The 25,231-nt window shown below is 35.5% G+C and overlaps 1 protein-coding gene across 17 annotated transcripts in view; it reads right to left on the bottom strand.

The window, feature by feature from the left end:
* The window catches only part of MBNL1 (muscleblind like splicing regulator 1), a 179,433-nt gene that overhangs the window by 136,776 nt on the left and 17,426 nt on the right, over positions 1-25,231 (bottom strand). For 12 of the 17 annotated variants that reach the window (XR_009008141.1, XM_007188142.2, XM_057545363.1 and 9 more), the window contains exon 2: positions 9,884-10,870. The exons of 3 other annotated variants lie outside the window; for them this stretch is intronic. Coding sequence is in view for 12 of the 14 variants with exons in the window: in XM_007188142.2 (XP_007188204.1) it covers positions 9,884-10,057 (174 nt within the window). In the remaining 2 variants the exon portion in view is untranslated. Of the gene's footprint in view, positions 1-9,883; positions 10,871-11,072; positions 11,484-25,231 lie in introns of those variants that run through there. 2 more of the 17 variants (XM_007188140.2, XM_007188154.2) reach the window with 2 other exon arrangements.

Here is a 25,231-nt window from a genome sequence, read left to right as displayed (position 1 = left end):
CTTTGATTCATAGTTTACTTAAAAAGGTATTTCTTGATTTACATTAGGAATTTAACATATATTTTAAAATATTGATTTATAACTTAGCTTTCTCATGGTCAGAGAGCATACTTTCCATGAGTCCAATCCATTTACATTTGTTGTTGAGTCTTAGTTTGTGGTCCATCTGCTTATTTTTGTTAATGTTTTTGTGATTTTAAAGAGAAAATGCATTCAGCATGTGTTATGTGAACTGTTCTATATTTGTCCACTTTCCATATTTGTCCACTTCTGTTAATCATTTTATTCAAATATTGTCTGTCAATTACTGAGAAATGTGTGTTCAGATCTTCCACTGTAGTTGTCAGTTTGTCTATTTCTTCTTGTAGTTCTGTCAAATTCCATATTATTTATATTTAGACTACATTATATGGTCAATATATATTTAAGATTAGTGTGACTTCCAGGTAGAATAACCTTTATTATATAATTGACTTGCTTTACCTACAATAATTTTTTTTGCTTTAGATTTTATTTTATCTGATATTTATGTAACTTGTTTTAGCTAATGTTTAGATATTAATGCTTTCTGTATACTTATGTTTTAGATGTTTCCCTTATGGACAGTATATGTTAGATTTTATTTTTATCTAGTCTGACAATCTTTATTTTTTCACTGGCGTAATTTTCTTCACTTTTAATCATTTTAGTTACTGACTTACTGAGATTTATTTCTATCATCTTAGTTTGTGCTATTTGTCCCATCTATTCCTTGTTTCTCTTCCTCTCCTTTCTTGTCTTGTTAGATTAGCCAAATATGGTTATAATTACTTTTTCACCTTTGAACTTGTTAATACTGTTCCTATCCTATTTGTAGTTTCCCTAGAAATTAAAGCATGTACAATTAACTCCACAAATCTGAATTTGATCAAATCCTTACCCTCCTCTTGAGCAATACATGGATCTTGGAATACTTTCAATTCATTTACCCTCTTTTGAATTAAATGTTATTATCTCCAAAAAAAAAAAAAAAAAAAAAAAAAATGGTCCACATCAAAAAAGTCTTAAAGAAAGAAAGAAAAAAAAAACTGAGATAGCATCAGAAGAATCCTTCTGAGCCTAAAATTGTTATCTAGGGTTAAAATATAGGTGGTTCCCAATAGACCAACAGTGATGCAGGGAGAGCTGCCCCAGCCTGGTGGTCTGTGGCTACGGGAACTCTTTTACTGGGAATTCCCTCTAGTTCTTCTCTTTCTACTTGTGGTCTCAGAATTAGTAGTTGTGAGAGGGAAGGGAGGGGAAAAAAAGGAAAGATAAACCACCAGACACATTTCTCTCTCTCTTCCTTAAGTTTCTCTTTCACCGACCCTCCAATTGTTATGCAGAAGTTCCACCTCTGAACTCTACCACCACCACCTAATATACTGGTCTCCCTGTTAGCAATTTGCCCCTGGCGGGCTGTGTTTTTAATATCTGCCTTTCCAAAGTTTGACACAGGAAGTGTTTAAGTTATACTCCTTGAATTGTGAAATCCCCACCCCTTATCACCTCCTAAATGTCTTTCTTCTCATATCTGGTTCTTTATTGCTGATCCCTTGACTATATCCTGTGATAAAATGGCCAGAAAACCAAAACAAAAAAATCTTAGTTTGATATTTTCACTATGCACCTATTTTTCCCCATTTCTACTAGTAGTCAGAAAGAAACGGCATCAAAACAAAGCTGCACGTTTGATAATTTTAGAAAGGAAAGAGAATGGGAAGAAGCTGTTCATCTATATGAAGTTCCACAGTGGACCAGACTCAGAACCAAAAAGCTATACATTTGAAAAGGAAGCAGGTTGAGACCTTAGCAAAAAAGAAAGGTTACTTGGAAGACGTATTAACAAAAAAAGTCATCCCACCCAGGGGAAGCTTTTGACATAGCCCCTCATTCCATACCCTGTCTTTAGTCCCTATGATTCTGAGCCACTGCCCTATTGAAAGCCAGCTCTGGGGCACAGGAGCAGCCCAAACATGGAGCTGAGGAAACCTCTCGCACCGGCTTGCAGATAGTGTCCGGGAGTTTGGGAAAGGCTACCTTCCCTGCATTAGGCCCGGATGAATTTCCGGAGCCCCCAGACTGAAACTTGAAATGTATTTTTCCCATTGAAACAGTTTAACAAAAGCAGTTGGGGGTCTATGACACTAATATCACTTAAGATGTATGACGGGATAGTACTCATAATGTTTCTGGGGAGCCTCCTGGGTTTAATTAATAATCAGAGTGTCCAGGGTACTCTTTGTACTGGACTATAATTCAAGCATCCTATGGGTTACTTAGGCTTCCCAGGGCTGGACTAATGACTTAACCACACTGCTTCTGTGGAAAAATGCTTTCTAAACAATTAAAACTTTGGAATATGGTTTTTTTAATACATTGGGGGACAGCTATATAGTTTATACAGTGACTCCTTAAGGTGATTAATTTAAAATGTTTTTCCTACATGGCCATACATTTAAAACAAATATATAATCTTTGAAAGTTGGTGGAAGCATTCTTGATGCTATTTTGTGTTCACTCACTGATTCATTTGTTGACTTAAAATATAATGTTTTGAGTATTTACTGCTTTAGGCCCTATGCTGTGAATCTGCCTGAAATATTAATTTTTATTCTTAAGCACTGCTGTTCAGGTATTTTCTTTGCTGAATCCTTGGGATGTGGATATGTAAATTAAGAAGCAATGTTTTACAGGAAAATGGTTAAAAGTGCAGGCTGTGAAATTAGGTTACCAGGCTTGGAGTCCACATTTTACTGGGTGAATGACCTTAAGTGGACATCACTTAACTTCTCTGTACTTCAGTGTGACCATCTGAGAAACGGCAGTGATACCAGTAACTCTTCAAAGAGTTTATGTGAGGACTAAGTACTATGAAAAAATTAAAAGCACTGAAAATACTGACCAGCATAAAATAATTTTCAATAAATATTAACTCATTTTATTTTGCTTCATGCAGAGGAAATAAAGTATATTTGCAGAAGAAGCAGAAATAGGCATCAGAGTAACAACAGATTCTTTTGTCGAAATCATTGAGACCTGTTTTTTATGACATACATTCCTGTTATATTCCAGTTATAAATATATAACTGTTTATATAAGTATGCACTGGCAATAGGAAAATTTAAAAAATACAGAAAGCAATTTTTAAATTCTGTATTAGTAAAAATCAATGCATTTGTGATATGCCATATTTTATTGACTAAATATATCATGATTTGAAAGGAAAAAAAAAAAAAAAGGCAACTCTAGTTAACGAAGACAGGAAAAGTGAGGACAGGTTTGCCAAGATAAGAAGATACAAGTTTCTCTTCAGAAGTGATCTCCCCTCATACCCAGATGCTTTTCAGGGAGAGATACTTGAGTCTGGAAGTTTTCTGGGGGGGGAAAAAAAATCTCGCTAACTCCCATCCCAGTAACTGCCCTCCTGAACATCCATTTCCCCCTTTCTACCTAAACTACCCAGAGGCATGGTTTCAATCAGGGCGACAGTTAAGTACATAGTTTCCAGCTATCCTTGCTGCCAATGAGAAACCAGGATGAATCACTGGGTGAAGCTTAGAGGACTTTTGCTAAAAGGAGCCTAAGCGGGCTGGGCTGTGGCCTCTTTTGCCCATGCTTCTTCCTGCTTCCTGGAATGCAGATGTGGTGGCTGACACTGCAGCGGCCATCTTGCAAGTTTTAAATAAACCTATGGTTGGAAGTCATGTGCTCCCGAGGACCTAAGGGTGAAGAAACCTAAGTTCTAGTGACTGTGGAGTCATCACATGGGCCTGGACAACCTACTGAAATATAAACCCTTAATTTGTTTATGCCTCATGCTGGGGAGGAAAGGTGTCTCTGTTACTCAATACTGAATATAATCCCTTAAAGACAAAACGTCTAAATCATTTCTGTATGACTCCAGAGAGAAATATAAAAAGGGATCAGAACCAACAGATCTGAAGCTGGGCAGTTAGAAAGCTGGAAAGAACTCAGGGGTAACACAAGAAGAAGAATACCGGTCAGACACGGCCTAGGCCCAAAGGTATCCAGGAGACAGCCTTTCAATCAAATGATAATGTCTAAGGGATTATAACTATCAGTATTTTTAAAACACAAATCCTTATAATATAGAAAGTTTTATCTCTAACAACAAATCAAACTATCTCAAAGTGAAAATCTTTCAAAAATGTGCCAAAAGAGTATAAATAATGCTGTAGGTGATGTTCATTTGATGTTTTCTGTATAAGAAATACAGTATTAGATAAAAACTCTGTAGTTGTTTATCATAAATAAATATTAGAATAAGATGTCCTCACCAGAATTATTCTTAAGGTGAAATTCACCAAGAAATCACTATTCTAACAATCTGTTATACTTCAAGCAACTAAGTATTTCTAACAAGCCTTTCCAGTTGCTTTTACTGAAATTTCTGTGTAATAATAACTATCATCAGGGCTAAATCACAGACCATCTACTTAGTTATCCATTTCCACTGACAAAATTTTTGGCCCTGTTAACATATAAATTGCTCCCTTATCTACAAGCACAAAATGTTGTTTCTGCTGAAGTTTAAAAAAAAAAAAAACCACTCAAAATTTGCTCAATAGGATATCTTTGTAAGAAAATAAGAAGCTTTGTCTAAGTCTGTGGGAAGGCAGAGACATTGCTCAGCATGAAAGGTAACAGATTAGCGATGTTGATAGCTGAAATCCTCTACTTATCCTTGGCAAGGAAAATGACAGGATAAGCTTCCCAAACTAGGTCCCTAGGTGTCTGTGCTGAGTCTGAGAAACATTCAATTTCTCACCTCTCACGTGAACCGGGCACATGTCACACACTTCCTGAACACAAGATTTACACCACGCTGCATAGGCTCTTTTAAGTCAGTAATAGCCGTCAGCAACAGCCTTGTACACGGAATTGCTTTGAGGCCATTCGTGGAATCAGAATTTTGTGTACGTTTAGAAGTCTGAGTTACAATTAAAGTTTGAACTCGATTATAAGTGCCACATTGCTTTAGGTTTAAATTGTTTTTAGTTTGCCACACACAAAAATTGAAGCAAGGTTTAATGTGAAAAAGAAAAAACAGAAGCAGTGTACCATAATCTTATGAAGGAAAAAAAAACTAGTTCTAGAATTAGTGCCTTAGGTATCATGATTCAAAACACGGCTTGAAATTTGTCCAAAAGTTTAAAAATCTTTACTCCTTTAAAAAATATTATCCTAAAAAAAGTCTAACCATAGAATATAAATAGGTAAATGAATAAAGTTGTAAGTATTACCAAAGCAGCTGCGGCTACTGAGAATTTCATTAAAGAAAGGTTTGTGTCAGAGTTGATGACATTACTTACATCTGGCTCATTCACAGGGTGTTCTTTACAAAGTTGTGACGTTTCTGCTTAGAAAATACAATTTGAACTTTCATATGATACACAATGCTACACAAGTTATGCTAATAGTTCATCTCCTAAATCATTAGAGGGAAATGAGGAAGTCCTGTGTCAACCTGTCACTGAAAGACACATTGAATATGTACCTACAGAGTTACATGTACATACAATACTCTGTCAGAGTTTTCATATCACATGGGAGATGCCCTTAGCAAAACAACAAACAACAATGAAATGCTAGGTAAAAGTTATTCCAATTAGGAGCCTACTAGATCAAAGTTTTAATTCAAAAGTAGATGTTTAGCCTGCAATTTGCAGATACCATTTTGTCAGGATTATCAGCTGAACTGGTTTAAAAGATATTATGGAAAGACTATGCTGGGACTTAGAGCAGGAACAACACAGGCAATTGTTAAATTGAAGATAAACTGTGCTAACAATGGAAGATCTTCTAAAATGTAACTGTAAATACCTTGAGACCACTTTATTATGTCCAGTTATGTCACCCTATCCCCACATAACCATCTGGAAACTTGGTTTATCTGCGTTATTAACTGTGAGTTTTCTAGTTGCTCATTTACCTGGATGTTTACCTATTTGTGTGTCTTCTAATAGCTGATTTTATTACTTCATATATTCTGCTAAGTCTTCAGAGGCACTTTAAATGTGTTTGTTCATGCCCTTGATTCCACACTACTTTGCAGTGGAATCTGGTCTCTGATGTGTCTATGATAAATTTGATCAGCTGGGCTATCTATATACACAAACATGTATAACAGTGAAATGAACAATTAGTTATCTTAAACAAAATTGCCTAATTTGATAAGAGAACAAGGTACTAAACTTTTCAAAGGTAAAAAGTTTGCTAGATTTTTGGAAAATAGATAGTAAACATAAAGGTTATATTTCTCCTCCCACAGCCCCTGAAAAATAAATGGATATTTGAAAAAGAAGAATTCAACAAGCAAGTCTCTTTCTGCTGCTCACAAGATGAAAGCTTATTTTTTGATAATATAAATAACTTGGTATAACATTAAAATACAGCCTGTAGGCTTTCTTTATATCAACTACTTAATTTTAGTTAAGAGACTATTATTGAAGAAAATAGGTAACTTGCCATTAACGACTCTTTGAATCATCATTCCTGAAACATAATATTCTAATAGCATCTTATAGTGCTGACATTTTTCTTTTGATATTTTTCTCTTTTGGTATCCCTTTCATAAGCCATAAGGAAAAAAAAAAATCCTCTCCAGCATTAACTAAAACACCTTTTCTAATGTTCAGTATTTCTGAAGTAATAAAACACTCATATCTATAATCCGTGAGCAATTTAATTCTCAATATGAATATACTCTTAGACTGTTGGAAATTAAGACTGCAAGTGCCAAAGCAAAATTAAGGGAGAAAAATTAAGTGCTTAAAATATTGTTTAATTTATAAATGATAACTCATTATTACATCTTTTGTTCTTTCTTACTGCTATCATTCTATTTCAGTATATACATATGTACATATATTCCTCATTATTATATATTTTCATTTTACTTAGCAACACATTTATTGTGATGCAGAATTCTAGGTTTTCACGTAGTAAATGCATCTAATTATTTAAACTTTAAAATCACCAATATGCAACTAAAAGACTATCAGCTGATTTTCTTCCTATTCCCTTTAGTAACATGCCAATTGATTTCTTTTACATAAATACTTTCTTGAACTGTTTGACTTGTTTTTAATGAAATGAATTCTCCGCCTCTATGTAGAAGTCTGCTATAAACCTAAGTCACCTGGGAGCCTGGCCAAAGTCTGAAACAGCACAGCTGAAGGGTACAGCCATTTCCCAGGGTCCTCTCAGAGAGTATTTGGTTTGCTTTCCTAACTTGCTAAAAATAGTAGATTACACAGGCTACCTCCATCTCAGGGCTCAAGAACTCACAAAAGGTTGGACTATGGATTGTAGCAATATATAGAACACATTTTATTAAAGAAGTCAGGATATTACAAGTTTTCTAAATTCCTTCCGTTTACTCTCTGAAACAATACAAATGATCTAGCGGTTACTGGCATGGAAACCTCATAATGCTCCCAAATTTCAGAACTTCAGGCATGAGTCATAGAGTTACTTTAACTGTTTTAAAATATGTTTTTGATCTATTTTAGCCACAAAATTGAACACAGGAAGACTACTATCTAAAAGGTGGGATTCTGAATACTCTTATCAAGAATCACATGTGTTAGTTACAAACATACACACATATATATGAAACATGGCTTTTTGAAACCTGAATACTTAATTACACATTCAAATTTTTTTAAATTAATTCTTAACATAGTTCACTAACATTTAAGGAGCTGTTGTTCTGGGGATGAAGCTCCACCAGAAATAAACCTGTGTTTATTTTTTCCCTGTTATTTAAATCAAAATATCTTACCACATTTTAGACACTATAAATTAAATTTCAGTTTCTCTTAGAAAGACAAAGAATATGGACAACGTTTGCACTGATTAGCTGCTACAACAAGCTGATTTCAAAAGTAAATTTAAAATCTTGAAATTATTTGTTATTAAAAAAAAAGTCCTTGATGTTGATGTGGCAGTTGAATCCTGTTAACCACACAGCATGTCATTAAGCAACGCTGCTGCTTTACTCAAAGGGGGACTGTTCTATGGCCACAAGTGAGCAGCAACTAAAAAAATATTTTGAGATGGAAAAATAGCAACTGAATTTTAATGTTTCACAATGTTTCCAAATGCTGTGAAAGCAGGTCTGCTGTGAAACCACTCAGTGTCACAGCCAAGTTTAAGGTCCTTCATTTTGCAGTTACCAGTGCACCATCAACTGTCTGTGGGATTAAAAATTGGATTTACTAGTAATTGGGTCAAAACAGGGTTACTTATGGACACAGCTGGTTACCGACAAGTGTAATTAGCCCTTTGCCCCTCATTTTATGGGTCCCAGTCTCTAATTACACCTAAATTCAGTTGGCAGGAATTTAGGAAGACACATTCACGAGGTACAACCACTGTGCCCTTCATCGATGCCTTTCAAAGGAAAGGAAAAAAAAGGCCCAGTGGTAATTTATAACTCTTGTTTATTGATCTTTAGCACTATGACACTAAGAACAATCTAACACTATAAGGTATCTTTGTTGTCATTAATACCTTTTTTATATTCTACTTTGAAGATAATATCCTTGAGTCTTTGGTGAAACTTTAGCAAAGTGAGCTGCACAAACTGGACCAAGAAGCAATTTACTGAAATAGTTAACTCACAAGTTAACTCATAACATTGGGGTGAGTTATGAGTTAACTTACATGTTAACTATTTCAGTTAATTCACCCCTATGGTATTAAAGAAAGGTTACTGTAGCACTATTTTTTTTCTTTTTGCAAAAGACAAAATGGATCTATGAAACTTTCACTTTTCTATAGATGTTGAAATAACAGCGACTCCCCTCTCCAGGGTTCAAAGAGTGAATTAAACCAGCACATTAATATTCAAAGGCAGTTCATTAAACCAAGTATGTAGAGAGTACCCAGGAATCTTCACGCTTCTAGTCGACCTTGCACATCAAAATTAAGACATGTATGCTACCTTTTAAAAGACCCACTTTCAAATGTGATACCTGAAATACGAACCCAATGACATTTTTGAATGTCGAAATATACTAAAGTGAACTTGTTGGTATTATGGTGCCCACAAAAGCTAACTTTTAACACCTCTAGCTGAGACTGTTACAAATAAAAACATAATAATCAGGAGGTAACAGAAAATAAACTGCTAAGTTACTTCACATTAGAATTTTAGAAACTTAAAAAATCCAATTAATAATACTACTCAAGCATTTCTACTGAATTATAAAAGTCACATTCAACAAAGTTTATGCCTCTGATAGGGTACTGTGGCAGCAGCTCAGAACCTTACTTCTAGTTATGTTTTCCACAACATGCATTGCTTCTGGCCTTAAAATAATATGCTCATACAACAAAAAGGAACTCCATAATGTCAAAACATTAATATAAAAAGTCTATCCAAGTTTAGCTGACAAAATCTGCTATACTTTTACAACAGTACAGCACGTTTTCAAACAAGCAAAAACAAAGCATCCCCATTCAGCTAGTGCCATGGCCTTGTATATAATCTATGCACATGCTAACACACACATGTATCTACATTTACTATTCCTATAGATAGGCGCTGACTTAGCTATTACTAAGTAAAAAGTAGGCTGACACCTTCTGCTCTAGAAAAAAAAAAATCACAGCATTAAAGGACGGAGAAAGTTATTCATAACAAAGAAAGTTTGGCCAGACTTGGTTCTATTGCTTCTCAGTAAAGTCCCCCACCTCAACATCATCAAGAACACACCGTATAACTAAAACTATTAACACAGCAATCCATAATTCCAAACTCAGTGGACTGTATATCCATATCCCCTTTATTTCAATTATTGCATATCCTTAAAATAATATAATATTTACTCACTTTCAATGAATCAAAGCAGGCGATTACTCGTCCATTTTCAACTTGGCAGCTTTTCGAAGGATGTGCAAATTTACATTCCGTGTCTGGCCGTGAGCAAGTCCCCCTTTGGAACTCTCTACATACTTCCAGTGTTAGCCATTTTGTGTCCCGAATTGGTGTGACACTAACAGCCATGTTTAGATTTTACAGGTAGTTAAAATTTTCAGTGAAACCAACAAACCCAACCCCCCCCCAAAAAAACAGTAACAACCAAAAAAAGAAAAAACTGAACTAATAAAACTGTAAAATGATGATGAAAATGTCTCCTCCAAAATACTTTTCCCCCACTCCCTGCTTTAAAAGTACATGGAAAATTGTGTTGTCAATATCAAGGAAAAGATTTCCCACTAGAAATTCACAGCATGAAACTGTTAATTCAAAGAGGTTTTGGTTTTTAGAGAAATACTAGGATCGTAAGTAGATGAACGTTTAAAAGTAGGGCCTCGAATCAGCCTTGTGCCCTCAGTAACCCCTTCCCAGTGCCAATTTGGAGCCCAAAATGCAAGCATGAAAACGTGGCAGACCCTTTGACACCGAATTTCCAAGCTGCTTTCAGCAAAGTTGTCTGAAAGGGAATCTCCTCACAGCTGAATTTGCAATGGAGTTTGGTGATGCAATCGGTATTGATTAGTTTGGCATAGACAGATGCAGCAGTTTAGAGCAAAATCGAGAAAATGATTTTTTTTTTTCCTCCTTGATTTCCTGGCAGAAGATATCTTACTTTTTCAGCAAACTTTTCTCTTAAAACTAAAGCAGCCTAGGGCAATGCCAGATACTTAGAGCTTTTCTCTTGATTATAAGTAGAAATGGGGGTGTCTGGGCTAGAGGTGGAGGGTGGATGTGCTGTCGTCACAGTCTAGCTGGCAGCAAGCAAGGCAAAAGCAGAGACTGCTCTAGAAGCGGTTCCAAGCAGCAGAGACGTCAGGAAAGGCACTTCTTAGTACCAACCTGTAGAAAAAAGAGATAGGTTAAGATTTACTAAGTAGCTCTTCACTGACGTCCTACAGTATCACAACCTTGCCATGTGCTACCAGACTAAGTAGTATTCAAGTCAGCCTCTCTCTCTCCCTCTCTTACACACTCACACACACACACACACACACTCTCTCTCTCTCTCTCTCACACACACACACACACACACAATACTTACAGTGAGGCATACTGCAGCCAGCCATCGTAGATTTATTAAAAAAAGGGGCCGTTTCCCCTTGTGAAGCAATGCATGATAGAGAGATAACCAATCACAGATAGTGTTGCAGCAATATTCTGGGCAGAAAGCCAATAGTGTGGGTTGTCTTATGAAAGGTCGCGCCTGTCAGACGTTCATTACTATGCTATAAGCACAGAAAATGTCCATCAGATGTGACTTATTCCACTGCAAGAGGACGAGCATGTGGGTTTTGAATTTACCCAACATGCAGTTAGTGGACTAAACCATGTTAGTTTCAAAACAGCTTCTCAAACAAGTCCAAGCACTTGAAGATCATTATCAGGAAATAAAAAGCAAGGTTTAAAAACTGCAGCTGACTTCCAAGCTGCTCTCCCTCCGGCTCTGCGCAGGCACGGGCACTGAACAGCCTGCTCCTGCTGTCCTGACACGTGAATAAAAAAGGAAAGGGGTGTTTACAAATGGTACATTCTCCTGACCTATCCAATTCACTTCCTTCTACAGCCCAAGTCCTGCCCCTCCACTGAAAGCGGCACTCATACTGTAAAACTATTCCATTCAGCCGGCAGACACTTTGTCAATATATCACAGGCAGGCGAGATATGAACAAAAGCATCCTTTATTCTAACATTTTTTAAGCAGAAGTTGAGGTCATGTGGGGAAAATAAGGAGCGCAGTGTTGTCAGTGTGGCTGGCAAATGTGAAGTCAACCTCAAGGGAGAAAGTGATTCCATCGCAGAAACATTAAATATTAAGTGAACAATTTGATTTGGGCAACATGATGCACTTCAGAGGTACGAATGAAGCTGGAGGGTGGGAGCTGGGGGGGATCCCCTATTGCCTAACGCTCTATTAACTCAGACTGCTCTCTATAGCGGGGCATTTTTGCTTTTAACAACTTACTTTCTCTTTCAATCTGGATGGAAAAACTTTCAGAAAATGCTCAGTAGTTAAACAAAAGCATACATTTTCCCCCCCATTTTGAATGCTACCAAAGAAAACAAGGCTTTAATAACTCTAAAAGTTCCACACTCTAAAGAGCAATGACACAGTATAATAAATAGTGTTAGGTTACACTTCTTCAAGGGCCAAAAATGGCCAACTGGCGTATAATATATTTATAATTTGGAAATTAGAATACAGAATATGAATATGAATATATATACATACATACATATACATAAACCATGGATATCTAGCCGAAATTTTAAAAATTTATTTGAGAACTAATACTGTCATTCTTAACATTAATTTTTTAAAAACTACCAGATACTAGGTTTAGAAAATATTGTAGTAAGACTACAACTTTTGGAAAGATTAAAAAAAAAAAAAAAAAAAAAACTCATACTGATGCTCCAGAGATATTTTTGTTTTTAAAAAATTTTCCAGTCCTAATTCCTGGTTCTGTAAAAACAAAGCCAAGTTGGTCACGAACTCTTAAGATTCATCCACCTTCCTTAAAGTCTACTCTGCATTCAAAATTTCTCAACTTCTTCATGCCTTGCGTATGTACCACATCTGTGGTCAACATCTCTTTTGTCTTTCTGGAATCTTCAAGAGCTTCACCTGCAACCATTACCTCCTTTAGAAGCTGGCTAACATGTCACTTCTTCCAAGAAGCTTTCAAGATGTCACTTCCTCCGTCTCCACCCACCCATATATTAACACTGTCTCCTTCCAATTACTTCCGCTCCCCTATACAGTGTTTTATTTGCTTACATGACTGACCCACTAGCCTAATGTTCCCAAGGACAGAAACAATCTTACTCATCTCAGTAACCCTAAGTGCCTGGCTTAGGGATGGAAAACAGATGGAGCTCCATAAACTGTGGCAAATTAAATGATCGATTTCTACGTGCGAACTGGAATTAACCTTACAGCACATAAATACACAAACACATGCAGGAACACACCCATATAAACAAATATGAACACACACCTGAAAACACACACACACACACACACACACACACACACACTCCTTGTTGCCTCTATAAATTTCTATATTCCAGGGTCACTCAGGCCTCCCACTGTCTAGGAATCCTCCCCCTGGCCCTGGACAGCTCCCTCTCACACTCCAGCTCTTCTAAAACTTCATTACTCTCAAGTCCCTCCTCCTCCATGTTGCTCTCACTACCAACGGTAGATGATCTCATATGTCACAAATATTTCATAGTGGCCCTCAGGCATGAACTCTCTCTCACCTTCCCACCACCCATCTTTAAACTATCTCTCTGTAATCCTTCTTTCTTCTCAGTCTCCCAGGAGCTTTCCTTTCTCCGGCCCAAGGTTAAGCTGCCACCTTAACTGGCTCCTTCTCAAGACTTCTTTCCCTCTAAACTCCCTCTCTATAGGAACATCTGCCTTTCCTGCAGTTCCTTCTCTGAGCCCCCGAAGTGCTGAAGAAGCTCTAAACTAGAAGGGGTGGCACAGCAGGAGGAAGGGGACAGTGCCTCGTTACACATCACCTCTCCCTAATGCTCTTAATCCATCCTTCCCAAACAAACGTCTGAAGAGTCATCTACACGTGCTAGTTTTCCCGCTTCTCCTCCATTCACGTTTGAATCTGTATCAGTAAAACCTCCATAACTGTTACTTTACTGCTCAGCGACAGTCGTCAATGCTCCCAACAAAGCCAAATCCAAAGACTCCGCGTAGTCCCTTGTCATTACTTGACCTCTAACAGCCCGTACAACTCCCTCTTTCTTGCCCTCTTCTCCTTGTCTTGAATTGACACATTTTATCTTTTTGGTTTCTCCCAGCGCTGCACCTCTATCCTCCCTGGGAGAGAGGAGCTGTGAGGGAACTGCCCAAGGTTCTTGGCATATGTCCTACTGTTGTGAGCTCCTGGGACTTGTTACATGCTAACCCTTTGTTTGGTTTGACACATACTTCTTCACCCCTTCAACTTGGCAAACCCCTTCTCCTTGTTTAAACTGCTATTCAGATATCACCTTCTGTAGAAGGCTGGGCCAACTCTGATAAACATTATTCCCTTTCAGAATATGCTCAGTACTTTCTATCTCTTGGTACTTTTGCCCCCAAGGTTATGAACTCCATGACAATAGAGTGTATTACCATTTTTTTTAAACCCAGTCCCTGGAACATAACAGATGTTCTTGAAATGTTTACTAAAAGAATAGGTTTTATTCAACCTACTAGGAATAAACATGTTTATGAGAATGTGTGTCCAATTCAGAGGAAAATTTCATCATGATCTATGGGATCTAAACAATATGAGGAAAGACAATGGTACCATTAGAAATATCTTCACTGCTTCCTGGTTATGTCCAAATACAACTACAAAATTAATTTCTAGGGTTGATTATTTTTCCTTTCTACAATGTTACAGATTTAGTCCCACTCAAGTACAAAATATACTTCAATTACTAAAATGCTTATAAATGGGTGTCCTGATTATTTATATTTTCTGTAGCAGAGAAATCCTATTTACATCAAAAAGTATCACTGAAAGAATTATAGATATGTATTTGTAAGCTGAAAATACTATTATAAAATGTATTAGGCAAGGACGATAATCAAAACATTTATAATTAGCCACATATGGACAAGTGAGCAATCAGATAGGACACCGACCTTTATGAAATAGTCCAGCTGCACCTGATAATGTGTTCCAGCCTTTGATACAGGGCACTGGGAGTAACAAACTCAAACTTTACCCTCAAAATTGGTTTGACTAAATTGCTGATATCAGAATACTGTCTTGTAACCTTTTTCTTTTTCTTTATTGAAACATAAGAATTTCAGAGGAGACTAGAAATCTTCATAACTGAGTGCTTTGATAAAATAAGATTTTATAGGATTTGGGTCAATACTTCAAATGGCAATGGATTTTTGTTCTACAGATAGAGACAATGTTTAAAAGTGTATGGGTATTGTTCAGATTGCAGGAATTCTTGCAAACATATTTGCCCTAAAAATATGTGTTGTTTGTAAATAATTACTGAAAGAAATACTTCTACTGTAAAGATATTTACTAATAGGTAAATTGCTTCCGAGGTAACTTTTTGACCGATATTTCAACGTATTATAATAAACCTCCCTGAACAAAAACAAACAAAAGAAATGATTGGGGAATACAACCGTTTTTCAGTGAGAATCAAACTTTTAAAAACCTGCATAACAACAAGCCCTCTTTTACCCGTTAATCAAATTTGAAACACTAAACTGTAGAGTTTCTCCTATCATGTGACATGTTCTACAAACAGGCATATTCTTCCCAAGAACCAAGACCAATTTCTCCTTGAGTGATACCAGAATTCACATGTATTTTCTACTTTAAGATAAGAGGAGGTAAATAGAAAGGAAAAGAAGAAAATGTAAAGATAGAGGGAAAGAAACCAAAAACAGGATAAAGTTTAAAAAGAAAAAAAAAAAAACCATGGGGAATTACAAATAATTACTCTTACAGCAATTGATATATATTAGCATTAAACTAACAGTGGATGGTTTCATATAAATATCTATTTAAGGGTTGCATATATTCTGCAGTAAAGGATAAACAGACACTTACAAGGTATAAGACTAAAATTCTGTTTTGGAGAACTGGATAGCCTCTATAAGCAAGGTTAAATTTCTTAGTCACATATGTTTACTAATCATTTCAGTTCTTCTGAACCAAATATAGGCCGATTGGTTCTATTACATGCCAGAGTAGTTAGCTGGGAACTTGGGGGACTTTTTCATAACTTTTGATTTTGAAATAAGTTACATATTGAGGAAGTTAACTTAGTAATTATTTGAGGTTTTTTTTACTTACTAAGAGAAGTTTCAATCTAACTGGAAGAGATGGCTGACTTTGCTGTGTACGTTTGGAGCTGACAAGAAGAAGCTCCTCGTCCAAAACAGTTAACTTTTCCCCCTGGCTCACTGGTGTCGACAAGTCCATAATTAGCAATGCATTACTTTAGTAAACTAAGTTAGCTCACAGTACAATTTTGCTCACGGCTTGTCCCAAATATTAACAGACATTTCAGTAAACAAACAACTCACTAAGCATTTCTGGAGGCTGTATAGTTTTTTCTCTACTCACTAAGGTACTAAATAGAGTAACAAAGTTATTTATTACGTGGGAAAAACTGTGGTCTGAATGGGTTAATGCAATCTTCAGCAGTATTCAACTCCGTATAACAAAAAGCTGACATCAGTGTTTCTCAGTGAGGGGTAAGCACACTCGTGGTAGCACCCATGGCGATTTTAAGTGATGCAGAAACAACATAATTTTAATAGATGCGTCGGAATGCTAAAACAAGTTTGTCAAGCCTGTGGATATTATAACTTAGGAAGAGGCTAAAGTATAATAAAAAGAATTTAAAGAATAAGACTAAGTAAATCTATTGGTAAAAATCATGAAGGAGATACGCAAATGCTGAAGTTTTAGAAACACTGCTGAGAAAAAAAGGTAACTTTCGACCACAAATCCCCTGGAATGGCACAGCGATGGGCAACGTGGCCTACTGGTCTGACGCTCTGCACTGTGTTTTGGGTGACAAGCTGCTAGCAAGGAAAGTAAGATCATGTTTACCAACTCAAATAAGTAATCGAAGGTCTATCAAAGCATTCCTTTACAATTCTGATAGGTTTGATTACCTAATCGTCAAGTGGTCTCTTACTGAAGGATATTGAAGGAGTGTTGGTGAGGTGATGCACTATTGCTGAAGATTTGAATTCCAAAAGCAACTAACTAAACTGTACTCAAATTAGAAAATGACTCTTGTCCCTGAAGTATTTACATTGAAGACAAAATGACACATGAAGCCTCTACTCAGACAATGATTAAAAAGTGAGTTCTGAATTGAGTCCTATATCAGGCAAAATTTTAAAACTTAAAAGACATAAGAAGACAAATATCAGAAAGACTCACTGCATTTTGTAGACTGAGCCACTAGTTTTGTTCCTAACTGTGCCTTCTTCCAGGCCCTACAGCAAAGTTATCTTCCTAGAAGCTTTTCCTGCCCTCTGTCAAAAGTATCCAAACCTTCTGTTACTCTCAACACCAGCCCAGACTTGCCAGCCCCTTATCCTGCTTTATTCTTCTTCACAACACTTGTTAGTATCTGGCATAATACTACGTACCTATTTCACTATCTGCTTATGAGACACAGTTTAAAACACTGAGATGCCACCTTTATAACTGAATGAAAACACCAGCAAACGCCACTCTTTGGAAAGAGCAAAGGCAGTGAAGTTAACATAGAACCATATTTATACACCTCCTTCATTGTGAAGTTGATGGAAGTTTTGTTTTGTTTTTTAATCCACGGAAAAATCTGAAACAGTTACACGTGGCTTTGCAAATTTACAACATGTAAATAATTATCTGTGAATTTCTGACAGAATCAGTCTTCAATTCTGGCAAAAGAAGGGAAAATTTGCTTTTTTTTTCTGATGATATTCAAACGGGCAGTCTTTTAACATTTCCCTCTACTCCACGAGAAAGTATAATAACACTACGAATGTTACTTTATCATTCTTCAAGATGAAATACTAATCCTATTTAGTGTTTTATTTATTCTGTATATTACCCAAAGAAGTTGTTATCTTGCTAGGCTTAGGTAGTCATTTCTGATCTGTCCATGTCATTTAATATTTCAAAATAATAATTAGGAAGTCAGAACACAAGAATACAATAAAATTAACAATGTTGATATGTGCTCAAAGAGCTAAAAGATAGAAAAACCAAATCTAACCATTCTGGCAGTTTTCAGGAAGAATGGTACATTAACCCATCTGGAATCTACCAATGTGAAATAAGCATGATAAAACTGTGAATGTTAAATGGAATGTAATAGATTGTGATACTGTTATTCCCAGGGCAATGCCATGATTAGGGACTTTGATTTTAAAGTTTACTTAAATGAGTTATATTTTATTTGGCACAGTAACTAGGGGCCAAAATCTTAGGTTTAATTTTCCATCTTTATACCTTCTGAACAATATCACCTAGCTTCTTACTGAGGTTGGTGGTACCTCTACCTAAAACATGTTTAAATATTACTTCATTGCTTGAGGAATGGTAGCAAATTCATCCATGCTTCCCTAATAACAGTATTGCACAGCTCAAAAATAAGTATAAAGTTGATTAACGAGAGAATTGAGGAAATATTCCCACGGCACCCTGTACATCAGTGAAATCTGCTGCATGTGTACCTCTTTGCCCCACTGTTCCAACTTTCCTTCCAAGGCAGAATCATTCTCACAACAACCAGTGGTCATTAAGAGCTTCTCCATAATTAACCTATGCCTGTTTTCCATTTGAGTAGGTTCAATCGAGCGAAATTATAAAATCAATATGTAAAGAAGTGACAAAAACAATAAAAAAAAATCTGACAAAATATAAACCATATCTCTATTAGAACCAAATAATCATAGTTGTCACACTTTGCCAAATTTCTAAAATTTTATTGTAGCAATAGCCCTCATTACTATCAACTATATGTGAGCACAAAAGCTTGATCTTAACAGATAAATCTTGAATTTCCAGATGTCTGGTTTAAAACCTAACCTAGTAACCTCAACCTGGGAAATCTTATTGGCTTCTTCCTATAGAAGACTGACTCAGATCTGTTGCTTAATTATTAATCATTATGAGAAAAATATGTAAAATCTATGTTTATAGTTAGAGATCTAAAATAATTATTCTTCAGAATATAATGAATGATATCAAATATGAATATAGGATGGTATTACTTGAATGCATCTTAATTAAATGAATTAATGGACTTCTCATGACAAAACACAATACATACATAATTTCTCCTTTCCATTTAATCAGTAAAAGTCCCCATCACTTCACAAATGTATCTCTTATTGCAAACTTTACAAATACTCAAGCCACAAAGGTACCACACAGTTTAACGTTTCAATCCTAGGGATATTTCTATTGATTTATATATTTGACCTTAAAGATTACCTTTTTAACAAATACTCTCAAACATACTTTTAATAATATACCAATGTCAACTGAATTTATTCCTAATAAAAATATTAGAATCTCAGTTTAACTTGAGCTTTTCTAAAAAAAAAAATCACAAATTCACATACACTCACATGCAAATAAGAATTATGTTTTCCCTAATAGTGAGTCAAGACCTAGTTGTTTTTCCCTAGTTTAAAAAAAGAGGAAGATATGTTATAAAACAAAGACATGCATTAATAACTCATTTTCACTTCAGTGTAGCTGAAGTATCTTTTGGGGAATGTTCCATGTAACAAATATACTAAACTAGGTCTCAGATGCTGAACAACAACAAATTATGCTAATGTTATTGCAACTGCTATAGAATAAGCCAGAGCTTCAGAATGTATTTTGCAGAAGCCTCAAATTTCAAAAAGCAGCTCCACAGTGGCAACAGGGAGGCATATTTTGTTTGTGCCTACCTCAATATTTATTAATTACGAGGCTTAACTTATAAAAAAGAAAAATGCACTGAGAGATTCTGCACGTCTTGAAAATATAAGATTAACTGAATAAAAAGGTAATTTGTCTCACCGATAACTACATTTATATTTATACATAAATCATTTACCACACTTTTGTGCCACAAAACATACTTAAGAACTGAAATCTCATTATATGAGCATCAAAGGACAATGCACATCTAGAATCTCTGACTCATTCATTCACAGGAACTTTTGCAGACATACATGGAAATGCATGTCTCATGGAGCTCACATTCAGAAAGAGATGTAAAATAAAACAAAGAAAAAACCTACCATGTAGTGTGATTAGACGGTGAAAATAAAGTATTCTCAGATTTGAAATGTAAAGCCTCAGGAGCAAATTAAAAGTTGAACTAAATACTGTTTATTTAAATTTTGAGTTTTTCTCCCTCTACACTTAGACTTTCACATCTCCAGTGACTACAATAACCTGAATTATTTCAAATCAAAGAATTAACAATTTGCACTCTTAACTATGGTTCTGCCTTGTTTTGTGATTGAGAAGTATGGATATAAATGATAAGGCTATTACCTACATAGAGATAGATACTACTAAATAATAATGGAAGAGACAGTAAAATATAAGTTCAAATGACGAACAGAAATCTCTAGCAAGCAATTTATATGAATCATGTACATTAACTCCATGTATTTTTTTCTTTCTTTTTTTTTTTTGGTTTTAGACGTTGCTAAATGAATGCATTTTCACTGTAATAAATTTAAACCATACAGAAGGTTTTACTGAGAATCCTCCTTCCTTCCATTGCCAAATCAGACCCCCTCTAAACCCAAAGGTAACCACTATTATTAGTATGGTGTGTCTAGTCCTTTTTTCCATGCATTTCTCATACACATACACACATCTACAGATACAACACACATACACAGTTCACCATTTTTACCAAAGTGATGGAAACATACTAAGCATATTATTCTGAGGCTTGCTTTCTACAATATATGTTAATGACCTTTCTTTATGAATAGAAATAGATCAACATAAATACTTTTTAACAACTGTGTATTACTTTACAATATGTCCATTTCTTTACTAGTGGTCACCTAAATTAATGCCAGTTTTTCATTACTTTAAGCAACGCTGCAATTATAAATACAAAACTATGCTTCCATTTGAGTGGTATTAATAACATAAACACTTAGAACATAAAGTATAAACACTTAGAACATAAAGTATAACATAAACACTTAGAACATAAAGTAAAGTAAATTGTTCTACCAACAATTAATAACGTGCTTTTCTATATTTATTAAATCTATGCTAGACCTAAAAAAGATACGATCCTTAAATCTAGATTGTAAATTTCTATTGTAGGAACAGGTTAAAGGTATATGTCTTTCTTCCCATAAATAGAACTTAAAGCCTTGCATTTCTGTTTTGCAAAATATTTTCAACTGTTAGCACTTACATGGCAGTTAATCAATGGAAACATTTGTAAAATCAGTTGTTCAACTCCTGTTATTTCAAAATAAACAATCTAGTTGCTAAAACAATTACAATATTTATATTTTGTAATTATTTGCCAAACAACAGTGGGCTGGAAGTCTGAATAAATGTTTCAGTTGACAGAGTATCAAAATGGACAATATATAGGTTACTATTCTTTTCTTATTAATAAAAACAAAATGTGTAGTTAACAGAGTCTGTGGGGCATGTTATATTAGGAAAATCTCTGACAGCGCAATGTCATATGATGAAGGGAATGCTTTTTTTACACATCATTTCTACAAATGTCAGAAAATATCCTGCTTCCCCCCTCCTTTTTTAGACACTAATTGACTAAGGGAAATGGTTTCTGACAAGTGCTATAAATAATGCAATGCGTTATCAAACTAGCTAAGGCACAATAGAACTCTGGTGAATTCATGTAGGCCCAAACACATTTCCCTGTGTGGTTATTTCTCCTGGGGCCGGGGCTCCTCTTGCCCTGGAGTGGAGCATTCTCCTGAAGTGGCATGCACTTCCAGTCTAAAGGACCGAGATAGGTATACACTTCTGTATGATCTTGCCAATGGACATACCTCCCGTTAGAAAATAAAAAACTCTCCTCTCACTCTGCCCTCCTCAAACTCTTTCTCGCTTATTAAATAACAGTTCACAGAATAAAGAAGAACCTCAAACTGTATTTTCAAAAGACTTAAGATGGCTGTTTGGCAAAGTGTGGGTATTTCTAATGCTTTTATTCTCTTTTTGACAATGTGCTTTTACCATGTTGTCAGAGTATAAATAAAGTCACACTTCTCAGGAGGTAAGAGAAAGATTCTATTCCTAGGATTTTGTACTTTCCAAAAGAGCATACATACTGAACACACTAGGAACAAACTAACATGGCAACTTGAGGTTTGGTTCCTTTGCTAAACAGAAAAAAGAACATCCCTTTCTTAAGTATTTTAATTGCCCATAAGGTTCTGTGCATTCTGGAAAAGCTGTAGCCCATGAGGAAATCTGAAAAGTGGACTACACCCTCCTAATGAGACAGTGATTAAATCTCTCTGTTTTTCCACCAGCATCATATGCACTTCAAAAGCAATGACCTGCTTTCCATGGCAAATCACAGCGCATATGATGTTGATGGAAGTATGTGCAGTTTACCGTGTGTCAATTATATTTTAACAGAGCCTTTAAAAAAAAGGCTAAGAACAGACATTTGTCTCAACAAATAAATGTAGCAAAGAACAGAAAAAAAAAATACATATTCCTGGGACCTACCCTAGACCTACCAAGGATAAAGGCCAGTAATCTACATTTTAAGCAAACCCCCCAGGCTATCCTTAATCTCATTAAATTTTGGCAATCATAATCAACTAAAGCTAAAATACTACTTCCACGAGAGATTGTTTACTGCATTTCTACCCAATAATTTCCCAAAAGATGGCTTATTTGAGATTTGGCGTTGCTGCTTTTGTTGTGGTCATCCATTTACAATGCTTGGTGTCAGTTTATTTATCTCTTGTAAAAATAAAATACAGTGTGTGTGTGTGAAAAAAATAAAATAAAATAAAAAGTCAAAAAATAAAATGGTTAAGATGAGATTTGGTGACATGCTTTTTGATTATATTCTATTAACTACTTTAGAAAATAGACATACCTGCAAAATATATGCAAAGTTCTGTTATATTCGTTTTTTAAAATATTATTTTAAATCAGGAACCATACATGCCCCTCCACATCATTCTTATTTATAATAAGAATAATTTATGTAGTAAAATTATTTTGCAAAAAGATGAAAAAACAATTAAGCACCTATTCAATCACTACAATAAGATAAAATAAATTGTTAATAGTATAGATAAGATATGAAGTAAGGATTAATGTATGTATGGGAGTGTAGATATGCATGTATGTGTGTTTGTGTGTTTGTGTCTGCATGTGTATCCAAAGAGGAAGGAAAAACTTTGCATAGGAATTAGTCAAATCATGTTCTTCATACATAACTAAAACCTAGCTTTTTATTTAAATTCAAGTAAAACCTTTGTATTAAATTTAATAGGGGGAAAAAAGACTTAAATAGTGCTTTAATCTTCTTCCAGGAAGAACCATTTTATTTTGGATAAAACTACAAACTACGCATCTTCATTAAAAACCCGTGAGGAGGATAACTTTTTGGGAAGTTGGCTTGTGCTACACTTCTCTTTGATTTATATATAAAACCTGCAAGGTGTTCATCTTGTTCTTTAATAAAAAGCTTCTACTGGAGGAGCCACTTGGAAAAATTTACTTTTCCCCCAGAACTCATACATTCTATGATTATGCAACAATAGCAAAAAATATTTGATATATTGGTATACAATTTACTTTCATCTGAATTTTGCCATTTTTTCCTCAGGACTCTAAGAGATGGTTATATTACCTTGCCCATTTGTGAACAAATAAATTAAGGCTTGCACGGGTAAGTCACTGGCTCACCAAAGTCTCCTAAGCTAATTAAATGGAAGAATCAGGACCCAAAATCAGGTCTTTTGATTCCAAATTTAAAATTTCATTCGCAACACATGCTAGTAATTTAACACCAAACTTTGCAGAAATGACCTTAAATACAATAGAAGCCGAAAAACAGAGAGCTTGGGGGTAGAGTGGAGTATGGTTCAGCAGCCATGACTACACCCCTTGTGGTTTGCTCTGAGAGGTAAGTGAAAGAGAAAGCCCTGTGTATAGATCCTGAAGGAGATAAGATGGCCTCTTCACAGAGCTGAAAGATGGATGTTCTTGTCCTTGTACGTCCATGGGGTATACACTGGACACTAATAATGTACACTTAGAAATGTGAGAATTATACACTACACGTCTATTAGTTTCTTCTTAGGATTGTTAATTAATCTAGTAATTCATACATTACAGGGTTCTAAATACTCAGTAACGGATTTAAAGATTAATTGTAGAGGAAGAGGTGTTTGAGCATGATTTTATTTTTATTTGTCTGCTTTCTGAGCAAGAAGAGCCTACATTTTCTTCAGAGCTTTCGAGGAGCTTAGATTCCTATCAGCAGACACCTTCTACATAAGGAAAAAGGAAGGCTGCTCTAAAAGCATACAACTGAATATGTGCTAAGCAAGTACGCTTACAGTAAGACTGATCTATATCAACCACTAAAACAGTGTTTGAAAAGCAGTGAAGGAGATGGAATAACTGTCTGAAACACTTCTAAGCCACGTAGAGGCAGATAGATTTTTTGACGGCTGTTAAAACCGTAGAAAAGTATGCTAGAGAGAAAGCACAGAGGGTTTGAAAGGGTACAACTGATATTTTTCTTTTACGTGTAACAAACCTGTTCTCTAATGTATTAGTTACCTTATGGCACCAAAAACAAAAAAACGGTAAATGTTAAGTTGCTTTCTAATAAGAAAACCCAAAGTCAAAACAATAAAAAAAAATTACAATCTCAGTTCCACTGCCTCAAAATTATCTCCTTTGACAAAAACTGCAAGTGCTACTCCTCTAATTGTGCACTTTACTTTTTTTTAGTTCTCTTTCTTTCTTCTCTACTATCCTGGGGGAAGAAAAATGTTTTCTTTAAAGAAATCCAAATACATCCAACACACAACAATAAACTTATTAAATGAATAAATATATTCATTAAAGATAAACAATACATAGATAACATAGTACACATGCATTGATTATATTCGCAGTTTATTGATGAGATGTACGTAGCCTAGACATAGGGGGGATCCATGGATCCAGCTTTGAAGAATTTACTGCTTAATCAGGGGACATAAAATATACAAATAACTGCACATAAGAGAGAGGGTGGGAAGTACACAGCAGAGATAACAATAAAGCTTGGTGACTAAAAGACAGAGGTCAGGGGTGGTTTCCTGATGGATAAGACATCTAAAATAGGCCTGGGAGGATGGGTTTCATTTGGTTGGAGACAAAAAGGAATGGTACTCCAGACTGTAGGAATACAGAGGACAAAGGCAAGGATAGGGGAAAGCACAAAACATGAACACTGGGGGAACTGGTCTGTGTGGATCACCCATGTGCAGTGGGGCTGGCAGGAGATAATCTGGGGCTGGAAGCAAGTCAGTAAGGGCCTTGAAGGCCAGACTGAAGATTCCAGCCTTCCCTTCTTAATTAATTGGAATTCATCCATTCCAAGATTTCACTCAAGGACAGAGTCAGAATATTTAACTAAATACCCTAAGGGCTAAGAATAAGACTG

Source organism: Balaenoptera acutorostrata, chromosome 4 (assembly GCF_949987535.1).
Source record: "Balaenoptera acutorostrata chromosome 4, mBalAcu1.1, whole genome shotgun sequence".
NCBI classification, from domain to species: Eukaryota; Metazoa; Chordata; class Mammalia; order Artiodactyla; family Balaenopteridae; genus Balaenoptera; species Balaenoptera acutorostrata.
The sequence above is the reverse complement of the archived record's forward strand: the minus strand, read 5'-3'. Positions and strand labels throughout refer to the sequence as shown.